The sequence below is a fragment of the Bacillus rossius genome, chromosome 1, assembly GCF_032445375.1.
Source record: "Bacillus rossius redtenbacheri isolate Brsri chromosome 1, Brsri_v3, whole genome shotgun sequence".
NCBI lineage: Eukaryota > Metazoa > Arthropoda > Insecta > Phasmatodea > Bacillidae > Bacillus > Bacillus rossius.
In genome coordinates this window covers 349,349,547-349,369,695 of record NC_086330.1, presented here as the reverse complement: position 1 = coordinate 349,369,695, position 20,149 = coordinate 349,349,547, and the positions used below count along the sequence as shown (strand labels likewise).

Genomic DNA, 20,149 nt, shown 5'->3' with positions numbered 1-20,149 from the left:
ATGGAAAGAGATTAATGTGGACACAAAAATTTTTTTAATATTTATGTTGTTTTTTTCATAAAAAAAATATTCTTTAGTGACAATCTAGGCTGCAAATGTCTCATACATTACTGAATTTCTATACTGAGCATTACCAACACAGAGCTTACACAGTAATATTTCCTCTTTACATTATACCATCAGGTGACACTACAAAGTCTCATAACATGCTATTGTTTTAAACAATCTCAGTATGTACATACCTTTATGGACAAATACTTTTATGGTGAGAAACATAATGTAGTAATTTGTGCATAAAATAATTGTTTATATAATTTACTTAATAGTCATGCAGTATAGCTGCACAGTATGAACCTCACAAATATAATGAAACCAGTTTTTAGTGAATGACCACAATATTAACTCGGCATTTTCACACACATGTCTTGAAATATTGTGGTAAATGTTTTATAGACTTTCTCACCTCTAAATCTTTTTTCTCTCGTTACCCACACATCCCTGGGTCATCTTTGCGGAGCCGGGCTTATCCCAACCGCCTTAGATTTAACCCTGCCACGTGACCACGCCGCAGGGTCGACAATTATGGAACTCGCTGACTCCAGAGGTAAGCATTTTAATTTAATGTAGCCGTGCATATGTCTGCTGGCCCAAACAAAGACATTAAAGCACTTGTAGATTCACGGCTCGTAAAGCCTGTTCGAGTCGTAATTCAAAAACTTATGGGTATGGCCGACTCCATGCAAATCCCCAATAAGACTGCTGTTAGATGTAACGTAAGCACATAACGAAGCAATCAGAAACTTTTGTCAGGGTAAAGTATAAGGTATAACGCATAGTGTAACACCGCAATGCATAGCATGCCAATAAATGTGAGAACAAATTGACAGTGATTTCCAGTGCCCCCTTACCTAAGTTATGCATCAGCCAACCATGCTGCCTGAGGAGTGTGATACTACTTCTCTAGTTAGTAATTCAACCACTGCCACGATCCTAATGAACAAAGCTGGGGCCGACGACCCACCAAACAGCTGCATAAGTTAGCCTGGCACCCTCCCGGAAAGAAAATAAAATTTTTAAGCTGTAAATATATAAAGATGATTTTGAATTTTCCATGAAAAACAATTGAAACATGCTATAGATACAACACTAAATATAATTATCCTGAAACATGTTGAATTCAGTTAAGTTCTGTTACATAGTTGAACAGTGACGAGATTCTGCAAGATAGGAATAGCCTCTGTCCTTTTAAGTATGGGCGGTGGGCCTTCACTAATCAAAATTCCCGCGCGTCTTGTTAAAAGAAAAACAAAGTCCCGAAGTTGGCCGAAGGTTAAGTCTTCGGGCATGTTCGGGTTGGTCCTCAACCCTTTGTGAAATTAAGCTTCCCGTGGTTCTACCCAATTTAAAGTTTATGGTTGGTTATTTGGATCGCAGTGAGACCAACTGTTATGAAACGCATGGGAAAGTTAGATAGAAAAATTAAATAAATTTACACGATATGTGTGTCTTATATATATTTGAAACATAGCCTGAAGGATAACAGTTTAGTTACGTTTTGTACGTTTTGTTGATTTTGATACAGCTTTAACGGTTCGTACACATTTTGAGCCTTAAAGTATTACAACACTCAACACATCCTAACAAAATCTAAAATTTGGAATGTTGGGTACTTCAAGATTGTTTGTATACCCGACCAGGGGGTAATCACCGGTTTAGAAAATGTAGGGTTGTGACTTGTATAATTTTGGTGTTACTGTTTGTGTGAGACACTTCGTTGTATAGCCGGTAACAATTATTGTGTATTTGAACAGACATGATTTCTGAGAAAAATTCGTTTACAACGTTTGTTTGTTTGTTTTCACTTCCTGTTTTATATTACATCCAAAATTGTAAGTATTTTGTATAATGGAGTTTATTAATCACATGCATGTAAGGTTAACAGCTACTGGTTGTCTCCTGGGGTCATGTTTAGGAACTGTTTGCAACGTTCAAATGTATTCAATTTTGTTTTTAAAAGGTCGGGCAAGGGGAGGCATAGTTATGGACCCTTGTGTAATCTAAATGTGAAACACAATAGTATTCAAACATCTGTAATATATAAACTTTGGATTCCTAAACAGACTAAAAGTTTGGAACTTAATGGTGCAGTGTTGGGAACTAATATTATTGAGGGGGAAATGTCTCCATCAAAGAAAGGTTCTGCGAGTTCACCTAGCAAAGGAACTAGAAGTAAAAAGAAGCATCGTAAATCAAAGCACAAAAATGAAACGTTCAAGTCAAAACGCAAACACGACAAACATGAGTTGAAACACAAACATGGAAAACATAAGTCAAAACGTAAACACAAAAAATCTAAAAAATTTAAAGAGTTTTTGCCTACCAGCACTTACGTAAGAACTCTTGGAGAACTAATTGTTTCTAACTGTTTAAAGATGATTGGTGTAAATACTAGTGATAATATTGGGTACTGTAATCAGGGTAATACTGATGGAAAAAAGGAAGCAAGTTTCACAGTAACATCATCTACTGATACTTCTGATCTAATTTTAGAAAATGATAGCAAAAAAAATGGTGCAGTTATTGAGTCTCTTGGGAAATCAGATTCTGTTAACTATGCCTGTGATAAAAAAATTTTCACCAAAGATGATAGGTGTTTGTATGGTGAAATGTCCATGAATACAGTTATCAGTGATGTTACTAGATTTGTGAACCCACCAGTAGTTGAGCCCAGGAATAACCTGCAAGGTAAGACATCAAATCTTCAACTGGGTCAGTTGTTAATGCATGTCCAACATTCTGATGATTTTGTGTTTTTTTTTTTGGTATACTCTGAATGGCATTATTCATTTTCAGATGTTTTGAATACTTCACCTCCAGAAACCCCAGGATCTTCAGAAAGCAGCTTAAAAATTATAGATTCACATATAATAAAAAATGTGTTTGAAAAGGCAGTTGGTGTTGGTGTAACACCATTGCAGTACCAGGACATAAAAAGTTGGACTGCCAGTAATAAGGAAGCTAAGAGTAAGTAACCAATTTAATCTGACGTGTCTCCCTCCAAATCCTGTCAAACTTGTAGTATTGTGTGGAAACACTTGTTCATAGATATTTTTCACTGAACTATAACTACATGTTAAAAACAAAACTACCATAGAAAAATCCAAAGCTGTTCAATGATATTCGCAATCAGATTGTGAGCTATTTGTAAATGATAGATTAACACCTGTGTATCTGCATGCTGTTTGGTGGCCCAGCTAGGCATAGGCACTGATTTGTGATAACATTACAATATTAATACTTAGTTCACTCTTAAAATTACTTCTTTTAAATCCCTTTCTACACTTAGTGATACTTTATGAAAAGGGTTTATTTATAGCGATTTTAAGAATTTTTATATTAGGGTGTCTACCAACCATGAAAACCAGAAAAATGGTAGTGATTTGAAGTGACCAGGAACTAACCGGGAAAAAGCAGTGAATTTCTAGATAATTCAGATGATGTTTTCCTACATATGGGGAGCGATAATTAGCCTCTTATTCATTTGTATTTTTGTCATTTCCACATGACCAGGCTAATGATAAAGTCTTTGTGAGTGAACACATGTTACTATTGAAATCACAATAGCGCTATGGTGTGACATGCAGGATATGATGCAACAGAAAAATATCTGTATGCACTTTCGCTCTTTCCACCTTTTTGTTATAACTGCCGCCGGTGTTGGTTATCATGACAGCTATGACAATTATCTTTAACTCTGGGTTGACAAAAAAAAAAGGTCACTTCACAGCATTAAAAAAAGTTTGCTCCTTTTATCCAAGCGTGACACACACTATATGCCATTCCATATCTCGCCTCTCACGCGAGCGATAACCAAAGCAATGTCACGGTGCTTTACCTTCTTGACCTCTCTGGAGTGGTATATAGTTGTGGCCTACATCAAATAAACTATCATTTTAATGAAAAGTCATTTCATTTTCCTTATGAAATCAATGCCAAATCTGAACTTAGCTCTTGTTAAAAGATACTGTTACAACGCAGCTAGCGAAGAGGCTGGCCAGACAGCCGGCCAGCTTGCGAGAGGCGTGATGCAGGTGGTGCCTGCCCATCTTCTACCAGTACAGTAATCTGATACACGCAGCGTCTTTCTACCTTCCTCGAGGGTTCGGCATGTTTCCAGAGCCCCATCTGCGTAAAGTGGCATAACTATAAGGTTTCTGTTCAGGCGAAGCCTTGCGCGTAGAGACTGTGAGGTGTGTGATGCGCGAGCCAGTGTCACCCTTAGCGCCTCAGTGCTTGTAGACCTCGTGTGCCCAGCCAGGTGGCCCCCTTAAGACTCTGGGTGTCTGCATTTTCATAATGCCCAGTCTCGTGCATAATGGTAGCTACGTGTTTCTTTTTCTTGTCATTATTATCTAAGCACTGTTCCTGCAAATTCATCTCAATAGCTCTCTTCTTCCATTTTATGTTTTATCACAGTTTTTGATAACAGATATTTACTAACAAAGTACTCCCAGTAGTAATCTACCCTGTAAAGGAAAAAAAAACCCAAACTCTCAATTTTTCCCGAGAAACAGCCGATAGAAATATTACTATTTTAACCAAAAATATCTAGTGTGTGTTAAATTGAGTGGCAGGAAGATAGACCTGATAATGTGGAATATGGCTGCCCTTATAGAGAAACATTTTGCTGCACATCTTGCCAAATACTTTATTAAGTCGAACGGTTAATATAATAGCATTTTCATACATGATGTATTCATTGATTAGGTGCTACAGATTTTTTCTATTAATCAAAGAAACAAGAAAATTGGTTTTTTTGTTTCACCTTCCCATACTTCCCATACTTGTCCCTTCTCCTTCTCCCCCCCCCCCCCCCCCTTCTTCCCTTTCAATTTCTCACATCATTGGTTCTATGTGAAATTATGTAGATTCAATGGTTTCAATTTTTCAATATGTTCTCTTTAATGTTTTAGGCCAACAGCAGGAGGAAGGAAAGTTAATAAGTTTATTTTTTGTACATTTGTGTTTGTCAGTTTGACTGTCACCTTTATTAATCAGCATTGTATAACATGCTTTTATAATGTATGGTGGAAAAAAAAATCACTTGCTGACATTGTTTAATAAAGGTGAATTGTTTTTGATGTTAATACTGTGTTGATTTGCAGCATCTCAAGGTGGGCAGTGTTTGGTGGAACCTGGACGGTACTGGATTTATTCTGAGACCATGATGGAAGGTTGGTGTTTGTAACTCATTTACTGTTTTTTCATCAAAAGGGAGAATGTGTACGTGTTCATTGTAAATGTTAGGCTTTTTTTTCTTCAGAATAACTTGTAAAAAAATTTTTCATGCCTGTGAATTTTTTAATATTTTTTTATGAATTATATTAGTTTGTGATGTGTATGGATAAAAAAATTTTTGAGTGTATGGATGCTTTAACAAAGTATTAGAGTTGGTTTATATAACAAGCTTTTTTTATGAGGTTGGTAATTGTGTCATAATGGATTCAGGAATAGAGGTGTGTTTTGAAGTATTTAAAAACCCTTGAATTAAGTGGGTTTATCATTACCCATGCCTGATAGTCTTTGGTAAATTATTATGATTACCATGCACATAACATAAATAAATAAAGCTTTTTTAAAATACGTATTTCTAATGCTCTTTACATCTCATAACAGCATGGTTGTCAGAGATGGAAGCACATCGTAAATCAGGGATGATTGTGAATAAATTGACTGTAGTGGTACATGTAAAGAGCAACTTGTAATACATATTTTAGCATCTTGGTTCTAAAATTTAGTAGTTTGTATTTTGAAAATATTTATAAAAAAATAACATTTGAATTTATTTTATTGTCTGTAATTTTTTTTTCATCCTTCCATCCTAATCGTGAAAATATATAGTTAATAATGTTGTCAATGTTTTTGGAATGTGGGTTTCATTAAAACATCTTTGGTACAAAGCAGCTATGTGAAAAAATAAGCTATAATAAAGGAACATATTAATTTCATGGTATGGCCAGTCAACATGTTTTGGATATAGGTGACGTTCATCAGCATGATATTTATTGTTATCTGTCTTTTGTTAGCATTGAAAGGATTTTGAATATATTTAACCTAAACCTGTCCTAAATCCTACTGTACTTTTTGGCATATAATCGTTAGTTTTATTTTTGATTGAGAATAAAAAATGGTTTATAAATATCTTCCAATTGAATACGCATCCATGCAGAGATTTGCTAGTCACGTCATTAAAAATTAAATGGAAATTCTCTATTTTATACGAACCTATCATGTCTGTGATTGATCACTTACAGCAGTTGCTATTTTCACGTTCCTTTAGCCATTGACTGTAGTAAGAAACCTTCACGTTCGTCTGCAGTGATCATGTATGGAAAACTGAAATCAGATGTTCAGACTGGGATTCGAACTCGGATCCTGCAGAATATGAGTTCATTGGTGAGGTGGACAGTTTCTAAATTTGAGCTTGGAAGTTGAAGTTGCTATGTGTGTGGGAAATACTACTGCAATGACAGGACGTCATTCTGGAAAGCCAGGGTAGATGTAGTAATTGGTCAGGAAAAGTTAAAGGTTTAACTGGAAATTCTAAAGTCATGAAAATTCCCCAGAAACAGTAATTGGAGGAGAAAATGTATTATTCCAATCTACTATAACCTAGACTCTGAAAGCATTTATTTTCAAATGATGTTTTAGTGCATAGTCATACTCGTTATAAAATTGCATATGCAGGGTTCTGTTTGAAGTAAAGAAAGTGGATAGAGAACTAGGCCAGCTATGAGATGGTGGAGGGTGGATTTTTATTTCTTTGAAAAAATTTTCAAAGAGGTAAAATATTATTAAAAAATTAGTCAAGGAGTTTACGGAAATTGGACATTTTGGTCAGGGAAAAGTTATGGAAATTTTATTACAGATTTGAGTGGTTTTGGTCCAGTGCGATGGAAGTTAAAAATAATAAACCACTGTTTACATTAAAAATGTTACGTTTTTACTATTAACGACATTTTAATTGGAAGCTCAGTTAAATGCATTTGTTAACTATTATTTGGTTGTTAGAAAATTCACTATAAATTCTTTAGATAAGATTTGTATTTAGAGTGTTTGTTTTGTAGATGTTTTAAAACACTCACATTCATGCAATATTTTGAAGAAGTTTTGTGTGTTCAGTAATAATTTTTTTCAGTAAATTTTATTTTGTCTGTTTTTAGATGCATCCAAATGGAGGAAATTCAAATTGATGTCATACAACGTTTTGTCTCAGAGCTTACTGGAAGAACATCCTTATCTGTATACACAAAATGATCCAAGAACTTTGGATTGGAATTTTCGTAGTAGGCTGTTGTTTGCAGAGATTCAAAATCTGAATGCTGACGTAAGTGTGGAATTCCTAATCCTTCAGTCACATATTGCAGCAACAGAAGCACAGTAAATTTAACATGATATGTATATTACATGGTCATCGTGTATGATTGCTGGGATTCTAAACTGTTATTGCAAGAGAATGTATTTAATGGATAAACATGTTGCATCATAAAATTTTCAAAAATGTTTAAAGTTTCAGATTTAGCTTAATGCACTTTGATATGGGCACTATTTTTAGTTCTAGCAATGTCTTCACCTGAATGGGGTCCATAGTTATAGTTGCAATTCCTACAGCGACCTTCTCTTTTAGGTGCTGGATATTCATTATCTTCTCGGTCCAGGCAATGTTTTTAACATACCCCCACAGAATAGACTAAAAGAGTTAATTTTTCGTGTGACCTTGTGTGACCATGATGTTTAAAAAGTCACATGCGTGGAGAGCGGGAGTGAAGCAGCGACACTTCCCTGTTCACTTTGCTGTAGTCTGAGGTGGTGCGTGGCAGGTCGTGGACTATTCAACAGAAGGCTCACTTTGTGTTGTGGTATGCCGAGACTGTAACTGTTGGTCTCTGTGTAACGGAATTGGCGACGTTTGGATCCTCACACTAAAGTAAAGTGAACAGGGCAGTCTCACAGCCCCACCCCCTTTCCTCACACACATGGTGTTTTAAGCTTTACTGTCACGCTACATCACACAAAAACTTCTCTTCTTTCTGTGGAGATTGTGTACACTGAGAAAATAACAAACATCCAGAACCTTAAAGAGACTGTCGTTGTAGCAGTTGCAAACTTGCAACTGTAACCGTAGACACGATTCAGGAGACAGGACAGTAGATTGTATGTCGTCTAGACATCACCAGAATTAAAATGCCGTCCATAAAGAAGAGTGCTAAACTAAATCTAAAATTTGAATTCTTCTAAACATTTTAAGACACTGAATGTGTATATCCGTTTAATATTTATTTTGCATTAACATTTTAAAATCCAGGCAATCATTTTATATGATCCTGTAGTTTTAAAGTGCTATATTGGCATGTAAGATTAAACAAGAATGCTTTCAGTTTATGCCAGATAATTTGGTTACAAGCATGTATATATTTCTTTGAAAGGACTACTTTGGTGCTGCTTTTAAAGCTTATTTAACCCCATTAATGTAGCAGTTTTTTTTGCAACATTTTGCAGCAGTTTTAATTGTGCACGTTTGCAACATTTTGTGCACTGGCACTGTAAGTTTGCTGCGCACATGTGGAACCTAGAATTCTCCACATGTTAGCATTGCATACTTTGCACAGGCTTGAGTTTGAACTGCGCCACATTGTGTAAACAGTTTGCTATACTTTCAGTGCAGTTGTCTGCCAGTTCGTTACATCAGAAAGTGAAAAATTTCTGATCATTGCACAATTACTCATGAAGTCTTGTAATATTTGTATTAATATTCATTTACTCATCAAAATGCAAGTTTATTGATAGTGAAACTCTCTTAAGAAAATTCCAGTTATGAAAATTTCTTGCATAGTTAAGAAAAATAAAATGGACATATAAATTCATACAATTTTACCCTTTTAATCAAATATCCCTATTAATATAAGTTGGAATGTTTAAGTACCTTGAGAATTTTCTTAACAGGGATTTACTGATATACACATATATTGTAAATCATACTATTTACGTATTTGTATAACTGTTAGCCAGAATTCAATAACCCTAATGATTAGTATAACTAAGCATACGGTTCAACAGTGTTATTTGAAATATTTTTTCTTGAACAGGAGAAGCTAACTGCCAATAAATACTGTACTCTAAAATAAGATAAACCTGATCTGTTATCTACTAAAGGGGTTATACACATAACTTTGGGTAGCTGCTCTTCGTCCATTGTATGCTAGCTACTGTTTTAAAAACTTTTGTACTGAATTTTTTCTGTTAATTATTTTTTTTTTTTTTTACATTTAATGAAATTGTTTTCAAAGTAACTTTACTCTGACTGTCTTACAGATACTGTGTCTGCAAGAAGTTGAAAATGAGCATGTTTACTTGTTTGAAAGACAACTTCAAATGTTGGGTAAGTTTTAAGTGGCATTCATAAGTTGATAGTTCTTGTTAGATTGTTGGTTAAGAATTCTGGAAGATGTAATTTCTATAGTATTTCTAATGTTATAATTCCTAATGTACTTTATATGATGTGTATGCATAGAATCCTACGTAACGATGTGATTGATTCTATTCATTTGTTTACATTTCAAAGATAATAAAGTACTAGTTAACTAGTATGATCTGCAGAAAATTTTTCTTCTGTTCACATGTTCTGCATATGATGGTCCTACAGCTGGGATCAGTTTTTCTCTCATTATCAATAGCACAATTTCCTGCTGTTTTTAACTATCTTATTTTTTATTCCCCTTAATGAATAAGGATGCACTTTTTCTGGACACCAGAACAGAGATTTAAAATGATTTGTGACAGATGTGGTGGAATAATAACCCGGTAGTGCAACAGATAACTAAATAACGTGCTGTGTGTCGGCTTTGAGCATCTTCCGCTCTGTCAGTTGTTGGAAGTTTGGTAATTAGTTTGCTGATGCCAAAGTTTACTCAGCAAAGTGTGAAGGCGATGTAGAACTCTTGTGTGCATGTATGCAATAATCATTGATGTATTTATTTGGCACTGCAAAAAGCTGCAAATGCACACACACATCAAAATGCAACAAAGTGTGAGTAAAATCTGGCTCTTAAACAATATCAGCTTGAGAATTACACCTCTACTCTGGGGCCTGCATAAGTTGTTCAATGTTTTTCAAGATTTAATGCTCAGTTTCACTCACCCTAATATTTTGTTTTCTTATTATTTCTATAATTGAAGGGCTTTTCTTGTAAATTTTCATCACAATAGCTCTCTTGCCTTAATATGTTATTACAACTTTTTGTCACCAAATAGTGATAAAAAGTCATGCATGTGTTTATAATTATGATCGTTTTCATGACATTTTACAACCAGCAAATAGCTTTTCGAAAACATACGGTGACCAGAAGACAGATGCAAAAGAGATATCATTAAAAATTTGTAGGGATAGCACTTATTTAAAAGTAATGTTAAAAAAATGCTAACATGGCGAGTTCGAGGAAGCTTAAAATATGAACAAATTTACTACTATCCAACTTTTTCTTGGCATTAAATTGCAGATGCTTGTGTTTAACTTAATTAATGCCCATCTGCAGTAACAATAAAAGAACAAGGCAATCTCTAAGCTGCTTTCATTACTTTGAAATTGTGTTGATACATACAGTGTTGTGTGTCTGTACAATAGTTAGATAAGGTCTTCATTCCCATTATTTGATTTGCAATGATGCATTGCTTAGGTTTTGAAATTTTTAATAAGAGAAAACCATTGATTGTGTATTCAATTTTGATTTTTAAAAAAATCTTTAAGTGGTTGTGATATTTAGAGTTGCAGTTACAGAAAATATTTTATATTTTACAGATTATTACCTCTTCATTAGAGTCCCGATTACCTATATGGTGAATTGCGATAAAACTAAATAACATCGAAAAACACATTAACGTTCGACAAAACACCGAAAAACATGTCAACACACGACAAAACACGAAAATAGGCAACATTCAGTAGCTGTTATTATTTATTTAACATAAACTTCTGGTTTCCGTAGCATCATTATGGCTGGAATCAACTCGGCATGTTTTGATTTCCATTCTAGAAAATGAAATACAGGTTATATGTACAATGTCCGTGCTTTGTTTTGATTCTTTCATAGAGTCTATAGATACATACAATGCAAAGATGTGAAACCTAGATTAGGCGGAAAAAATCTTGGAGCATGTTCCAATAAGGATGGTATACTAGTACTTTGCAACACTGAAACAGTACTCTAGCGTCTAGCCATAGAGTTTTCACACATTTTAAAATACATCTTTTTGAGTTGCTGTTTTTGTATTGTATTAGTAAAAATAAAACCGATAACACCGAAATCTCATATTTTTAATATGAAATTGATAAAAAAATAAACACCATAAAATCGGGACTCTACTCATCATTAGTATATGTCGGCTTCATTATTATTAGCTTTTGGGCATATTTTCATGCTTCTAGTTAATTTTTTTTTTTTTCATTAATATCGATTAGTGTTCTTGTATTTTTTAAATAATTTTAATAGTTTCTTTGTAAAGAATAAGGCATGATAACAATACCTCATGAGAGTTGTGTTAGCAATTTAGCAAAGAAAAAATTTCATACCTAGCATTTTCTTATGTAGTACTCTGTAGGGAATATTTTTGTAATTATTGCACTAGACACCTTTTTAATACAAATGTAACAATTTGTAAGAACTTATAACTTAAAAAGGGAAAATAAATAATTACTACAGGGACCAAAATGGAATAATTGTGTATAGTGTTAATATTTGTTGTTTTAACGAAAGTCTTGATTGTTCACAGGTTACCGTGGCATCTACAAGAAGCGTTCGCACAAGAGGGTGGACGGCGTGGCAATATTCTACAAAGCCGATACCTTCGTCCTCCAGGAGTACACGTCGGTGGAATTCTTCCAGCCGAACGTGCCGGTGCTGAACCGGGACAACGTGGCTCTGATCGCGAAGCTCGCCCACAGGGACCTGCCGGGACAGAGCGTGGTGGTGGCCACGACTCACCTGCTCTTCAACATGAACCGGCACGACGTCAAGCTCGCGCAGACGCAGCTGCTCATGGCGGAGGTGGAGCGATTTGCTTACTCGGGAGTGGGGTGTGTATGATCCACAGCTTATTTTTAAACTTTTTTGACGGGACAAAATTTGAGCGCTGACGTACATGTTTTGCATTCAAGTCCCTTGTGACACATTGAAGAAAGCAGTTAGATGCATAATTGATAAGAAAAATGTTATCTATATATATATAAAATAAAATAAAAACACTCTCATATATGTATATGTGTATGTGTGTATATATATATACACAATATATATACACAATATATATACACATAAATATACATATATGAGAGTGAATTTTTTTGATGTGCATTGCACCGTGTAACATAATTTTCACAGGTAAAAAAGCTACCTTACAAATAAAAATTATGAATTTGCTTTCAAATCTTATACTTTAGTGATTGATATTGATTACTGGTATATATTTATTTAAAAATATTTATTTATTGTGAATATTAGTGATAGAAATTGTGTTTAGAAATTTTTTCAAGTGTATTTATATAAGTGAGGTTATGTTTCCGTATGTATAATTTATTTGCATTATAAATTATTACATTATTTAATAAATAATTGAAATTAATAAATGTTAGTAAACATTCACTTTTAATAAACATTCGCTTATTTATTTTCATTATTAATTAAAATTTATCTCAATCAAACCAAATTTATTTTTTAATTTTTATTCACATGTTTAATATTTAAATCTGAGAATTTATTTAAAAAATTTAATTTAATTGAATTTATACTTTACCAACTGTATTTTTATCATCACTCCAGTCCTTTTACCATTTTATTTATATTCATTATTTGCATGCCAAAAGTTAGGTTAGTTTTTTACTTTCATTTTAATGTTAGAAATTTTTGATATCCATCCATATATAATTTATCATATGTTTTATGATTTTTTCTATGGTTAATGTAGTGTTTGTTTTCAGACATTACACATATAGGATTTAGCTGTTAAACCTTGTTTTTGGAACGTAAAAGTAATTGTTTTGATAAAGGATGCTTGCAAGCTAATTAACCGGTTCATTTAAAAAATATTTGTTCTCTTAAAGTTCCAAACTTCTGTAAGATTGTATCCAGAAATATTTATGTGTGTTCAGGAAGTTTGGCCCAAAGTATTTCCCGGTTGTCATAACTGGTGACATGAACTTCACGCCTTTCTCAGGAGTGTACAAATTCTTGACGGAAGGACGACTGCGCTACAAGGGCCTTTTTAAGAAGAATTTAACTGATCGGTCAGTATGGTAGCCAGAGATAATAATACACGCCATATCATGATCAGTTATAAATTTAACATATTGCTTTATTAGTCTAGTGTGAAGATTTACAAATACATAGTTTGTATGTTCAGTTATTGCTTTATGTAAATAGAATACTGTCTCGTGTATAATTATGTGTACATTCCTTTAAAGGAATCACTTAAGCTATTTGTTACCAGAGAGTGTGAGCCTCTCATTGTTTATAATGTCCCTGATTAAACAATTATTCTAATATGGTTCTCCACGACTTTAATCTCTCTCTTTCTCTCTCTCTCTCTCTCTCTCTCTCTCTCTCTCTCTCTCTCTCTCTCTCACACACACACGCACACAAACCCTCACCCCACCAAGAAGATGATTCAACGTGCCTTGACATTGATTCCTTCATTGCAAAGTAATGTAAACACGGAACAGTTGATTATTGGACATTAAAATAAAATGGTACAGGTTGGACTTGTATATTGCTCTAAAGGAAATTCGGTTAAAGTATATCATCACCACCTCACGAGGAAAACGATTCTTCGACGAGACTGTGTAGATTTACGCAGCTTAACTGGTAAATATGTTAGAAAAAAAAGTAAGAGACATGCTTGCTTCAAGTTTGTGGTGCCGGTGCGCACTGTTGTGTGTGCAGTTTGGCCGCAGTGGGCTGGGTGTGCTGTTGCAGGTACGGCAGCGGCGCGGTGTTCAACAACACGCTGCTGCCGCGCAGCCTGCACGTGATGGACTCGTGCCAGCACTGGGGCATCCTCCCCTTGAGGGAGAAGGGCACCCCTGACCGCAGGGATGAGATGAAGCGCATCAAGGTGTGTGGCTTGCTCACTGCCGTGCTGCGAGTTGTGGTTTCTTGATCTACACTTTACATCAAGTTGAGTTTGAATGGCCAATAATTAAAACTGTGAGCAGCTTTGAGTTTTGTTAAGCAAAGTGAAAAATTTCCATGAAGCATGTTAGGACAAATTTCATAATAATAAGGGGGGGGGGGGGATCTCATATATCTAAAAAAGTAGCTATTGTAATAAGAAAGCTTTTAATTTATTATACATATTTTTTTACTTGATAATGTGATTCAACCATACACAGCCTCAGTTTTATTCACTACTACTTGGTTTAAGTCCACCTGGGAATGTGCACTAAGGCCAGTATTCCAAGAGACGAAAATAATGGTTTAGGTGTTGAGTATGCTACACCTGTTCCCTAACCATATTCCTTGTGCACAATAGGACATGGCCAGTCCCTTATTTTTAGGGAATGAATTTTGGTGACCCATATCTATTGCCCAAAATACGTAGAGCTCACATTTTTTGTTGACTTTGTCCAGATGGCAGACCCGTGTCTGGCGCCATTGACTCCTTCCTATATAGTTACTTCAGTGATCATCGAAGAACATACCAAGCATGTCGGTATGCTAAATGAAACTTTATGTTAGTGAAACTATCCTGGAATACGTTTTTGAACACCTTAATGGTCATAAGAAGAAATAATTATAACTTAAAAGTACTTGAGAAAATTAGAAAAGCGGTTCTATTTTTGTGGTATGGTGTTGCTCTCTCTAGTTTTTTATTTTGCCATAAAAATTGTATAGATGGTTACAAAACATCCACTAGAATGCATTGAAACCAGTTTCTAGCCTCGTGCAGGGTGCCATTTATTAATTTTTTTACCAATTTGTTTTGTTACTGGGATTCGGGTTTGGACTTGGTCTGGAATACGACTCAAGAATTAGTGTTACAGTTTTATCCGAACAAGGCAGTTCTTATTTGCTATCTTGCCCGAACATCTTGGAATACCACCCTAAGGAATAATTTAAGTTATTAGTTATGTGCAAGTCAGAGCAATATACAAAGATTATTATTGCAATGTCTAACTATAGCCTGGTATTCTGTATGGTTTAAAATTATTTATCTGCAAATGCTCTGGCACACCTGGGAAATTTGCCTTGTAATTAACTGGCAAAGTGTAAATTCCTGAAATTTTTGTAATTTTTTGGGCAGATGTGTGCATGAGTTGTGTACAAGTGACCGATGAACTGAAAGTGAATTGTGCTGGTTAATTTATGAATATTATTTGAACCAACAGGTCTACAACTCTGACTTCACACTGCTGAGGAAGATCCAGAGCCCATGGGACATGAAGTTCGGGGAAGATGCGACGTCAGGCAAACTTCCCCATCCAGGAACTTTGCAGCTCATGGATGTGAGCAGCGAGGTGGAAAAGGATACTGAAGATGGGAAAGATGGTCTCCCAAGTGACAGGTTCAGTACATTGATGACCATAGAACCTTGAGAAATACTAACAGTGAAAAGGATTTTAATGTTACATTCAATGGTTCAGCAAGCTACGTAATCCGCCACTAATCGTAATCGAGCGTGTGTTAATTTTTTTCGGGTGGATTCCAGCTGTTTCCCGTGTTTCCTGTGTTGCCAGCATTTTTAGTTTGCTCAGAGTTTATCATTTCTGTTGGTTTTCATTTCATTTAGGGATGGGCCAATCAAATCCTCAAATATCATAAAATCTTTAGTATTCGAAGGATTCAGTATTCAATAGTGATGGGATTTTCGATACTTCGATACCTCGATACCTGACGGTATCGCAAAGTATCCAGTATCGAAACTGTAAGTTTGATACATTTTTTCGATACCGGAATGCTTGTTCATTTGTATTGAATTAAGTTTTGAGTCACCATCGTACAAAATACAACTACAGTAGAACCTCGATGATACGTTCCTGTTTCATACGTTTTCCCGTGTCATACGCCGATTAATTTTGGTCCCGCCGAAAGTACTATATTTACAATGGTTTACTTTCCCGGACCATACACTTATAAAATCATTAATATCCCGTTTCATACGTTTTTACGAAGTGGAAAAGTCCTAAAATGCACCAATTTTTTTGTTATATTCCTCCTGATAAACTACGTTTTAATGCTTTTATTGCAAACGTAAGAAAATAACTTTATCACACCATAGATATGGATAGTATCAGGAAGACTGTGCACTTCGCTAGTAGCATCTATGGCCAGCACCAAGCGAGACTAGTGGCGCAAACTAGCAATGATTATGAAAATGGTGCACGCGCTTTACCAAGGCACGGATCTCATATTTTGTGCATTCATTAATCTTTGAACTGAATATACCCGTTTGTTATTGTTTTCTTACGATCGGATTGTTTTGTAATTTACGTTTCTCAAGTTAAAATTTTATTGAAAATTGTTGTTGCATAAAGTTGTTTGTAAAAATGAAACAAACCAGCAAACTGTGGTGTAACACACTAATATGACGACAGGCACACGTTATGCTGGACTGATGTGACCCAAACGTAAACAAACACCTCGTTTGTTTACAAACACAGGACTGCATGAATGGCAGATGATATTTGTCAATACACGAGTGCCTAACATTACTTAGCCCTGTTTGCCATAACTTTAAAATATAATTAAGGAGACTGACCTGTAGTACAAATAAACAATATGTGATTTTCCAAGAAATTTTAATAATATTAAGGAAATGGAGGCAAAACAATAACATAGCATTGGAATTACATTTATACTTGATAATGGCTAAAGTTCTCTGAGGCACAATGTGACTAGCAGAAAAAAAAAAATGTTATTGAGACTGCAGGACGTTACGAAGGGCACCCGGCTCGACAATAGTCCAATTCAAGTTCAGTCTCTATTGTTGGTATCCAACACAACACGTAGATGCCGTCTGCACATTAAATAAGGGTGGGGGTTGCTCCGGGCTAAAACTCTGTCGGTAGGCTATTTCTACCCGCAGGACCTCTGGGGGGACCGCGGACAGTTACTATTAGATGGCACAGTCTCTGCGATAACGTCTCGTAGTGGGAATCACCGTGTACGATGAGGGGAGTTTGCAGTCCAACAATGCTCAGGCACCGACTCAAGGCGACCGCGCCTTACCTTGCGAATGCTGCGCTGGCTCCGCAGTCTCCAGTCTGCGTGACAGCTGTCCCAGGGAGTGCGTTGAGATGCACCAGTAGGCACCACACACTTTAGGTCACCAGAGCACTCACACAAGGCGAAGTTCCGGCGCGCGTGTAGTTGTTTCCCGGACCGCGGACGCGTTGATGAATTCGATAAATACAGTCCCAATTCCGCACGCAGTACAAAAGTCCTTGGTTTACGTCGGGGTTACGTTCCTGAAAACCGCGACGTAAATAGAAACGACGCAAAATGAACCATGTTTCATGCCACCGGCCGGCCACGGCCCAAGGTCGGCCGGAAGCGCTGGCATACAGACGTGACAACGGGCAATTTTATCAGCAAATGACAACCGACAGCGTGGGAAACAAGTCCAACTAGTACTTCTCAGCTTTATAGTATGGTTATTTAACCAGCTGCTTTATTACCTTTATTGATTGTAATAAAAAGCAGCGGAGAGCAGGAAGCGTCCCTCATGATGTACGATAAGATAGGGCGGTGAACGTGTAGCTTACGCTACATAGCATAAATTAACTACCGAAGGAAACAAAGAATTATAAACGAATTATATACTGTGTTTTGGTTAAAATAAATATTTACGGTCATTGTAAACGACGTTATTGTGAATCGGCGACAACTTAAATTGAAACATGAGTACTCAAACATTAGCGACGTTAATCCGAAACGATGTAAATCGGTACGACGTAAATAGATGACTTACTGTATTAATAATACCGACAGTTCAACTTCAGGTCGCGATTCCGCAGCCCAGAATCGCGGGTAGCGAAAACTTCTCACGCGAAGCGACACGAGCTCCGACTCTGCGCAGCGGACCGACTCCCCGAGAAAACGCCGGGCGGCTCTTTTATACCTCCGCCGAGCGTCACCAGCGGCCTCTCCTATTGGCCCGTTTTTAAGTTCAGGCGGTTGCCGTTTGCCGCTAATTCTCCTGGCGCTGGCGCGCATGCGCCGTCACACTATCATTATTTACCAACACCGCGGACCATTGTTGACTAGGCCCCCTCAAACACTGTTTATATGTCCTTAAATACGCCCTACTGACCATATATATTTGTGTGTGTGTGTGTGGGGGGGGGGGGGGGGTATCGGTACAAAACATTTCTGATTTTATTTTTACAATAGCCTAATTTTTTTAATTTCTAATTTAGGCTTGGTGACTTTTTCCCCCTCCAAGAAAGGACTTCATAACATTTTGTAAGGCCACTATTTCTCATTTTGAATTTCACATATATTTTTTATATTGATTTTTATACTCAAGTCTTTAAAGTTGTTTGCAGTTTGTATTTTTGTAATAAAGAGGGAATTTATATAGTTTTAAACTAATTTATGTTATTTGTAATAATTGTTACTTAATGGGAAAATATTTTCCCTGGAGTATCGAAAATGTGGTATCGTCCCACCTCTAGTATTCAAGAATAAAGACTCAAAGAAAAATATTAGAGGATATAAAGTAAATTTTAAAAAAATTCAACACTGATAACAGTGATAACCTCTGAAGATTACTCTATCAGCTTTTTTCTTCATACCTAGCCTGTTACCATTCCTGAAGATATTTATATATTACATGTAATCATATAAATAAAATTACAGTATGCATGGATTCTGGAAAATTATTACCTATGTAAAACAAACATTTAAAGGGTTGAATTTTTTAACACTATAGTTAAAAATTTTATTTCTTGTGCATTATTTTATTTTTGACTCTAGAGACCTAGATTCAGATTCAAGAGTTGTAATTATAATCGAGGTACTCTTTGAGATTCTAATTCGAGATTTGGATACGAGAAAATTGGGATTTGGCCCATCACTATTTTTAATGCTTCCTGTTTTCTATTAGGTTCTCGTTCTAAAAGAAATTTTTTAATAAGTAATATTTTATTATTATGTTACCTACCTACTGTGATTTTACGTGCCTTATTTATATTTAATATAAAAAGTGTACTTATTTATGTTAAAAATTCCTATATTTGAGATCAGAATACATATCTAGTGAGCTGTTACGAATAATTGCTTATAAAAAAGTACTAAGCTAAGACTAAAAACTAAAAAGTTAAAGACTGTTTTTGAATGCCGCCTTAGTTTTAAGTAAACTACTTAGAAATTGATCTCAGGTTATGTTTAAGATTTTTCAGAAGTGAGGTTTTAAATTTTAGTTTATTATTGATGAAAACTGAAGCAGCATAATTTTAGCAATATCGATCCTATGTGATATATAATAATAAATGATTATAATTATGTATTATGTAATTTTGATTTATTTGCAACAGTCCCCCAGAACTATTTTCCAGAAAAATCCCAATATCTGGAGAAGTTCCTATATATTCAATGTGCTTTTTAATATTTCTCATTAAACTGTTACTTTTCTGGTCCTTAGTAGGTTTTTTGTAATAGGAAGAATATTAATATGACCGGACAACTATGTGCAGGCCGAAAACGTCTTTACAGACAATTGCCCACACTGGAACAATATTTCACAAACACTTCCATGAAAATGGCCAGGAGACTACTAAACCTTCCACAGACACTCCCTGCCAGTGACAATGGAAGCTTTCAAGAAACCTGACATCGTTATACATGCAGGAACATAACCTCACTTACATAAAGAAAAGATACTTGAAACACATTTTCTTTCACTAATATTCATAATAAATAAATGTTTTTAATCATATGGACAAGTATTCAACATTCATAAATCAAAAAGCACATATATTATATTATTCGTATTTAGCCTTTTTTTCATCCTGTAAAAATTTTGTGGCATGGTGTGCGCACATCGTAAAAATTCACTCTCATCTTTTTTCATAACGTACCTAAAGAAGCATTAGTCAAAA

The 20,149-nt window shown here is 35.4% G+C and overlaps 1 protein-coding gene across 3 annotated transcripts in view; it reads left to right on the top strand.

Annotated features, from left to right (window-relative positions):
- Positions 1–1,369: 1,369 nt before the first annotated feature.
- LOC134528210 (protein angel homolog 2) overlaps positions 1,370–20,149 on the top strand; it is a 31,994-nt gene continuing 13,214 nt past the window's right edge. Inside the window, exons 1-9 of one of the 3 annotated variants that reach the window (XM_063361624.1) lie at positions 1,370–2,745; positions 2,854–3,024; positions 5,166–5,234; positions 7,224–7,387; positions 9,373–9,439; positions 11,827–12,130; positions 13,202–13,336; positions 14,025–14,163; positions 15,437–15,612. In XM_063361624.1, coding sequence (XP_063217694.1) covers positions 1,965–2,745; positions 2,854–3,024; positions 5,166–5,234; positions 7,224–7,387; positions 9,373–9,439; positions 11,827–12,130; positions 13,202–13,336; positions 14,025–14,163; positions 15,437–15,612 — 2,006 coding nt within the window. In that variant the 5' untranslated portion in view covers positions 1,370–1,964. The remainder of the gene's footprint in view (positions 2,746–2,853; positions 3,025–5,165; positions 5,235–7,223; positions 7,388–9,372; positions 9,440–11,826; positions 12,131–13,201; positions 13,337–14,024; positions 14,164–15,436; positions 15,613–20,149) is intronic. The other 2 variants (XM_063361626.1, XM_063361625.1) reach the window with 2 other exon arrangements.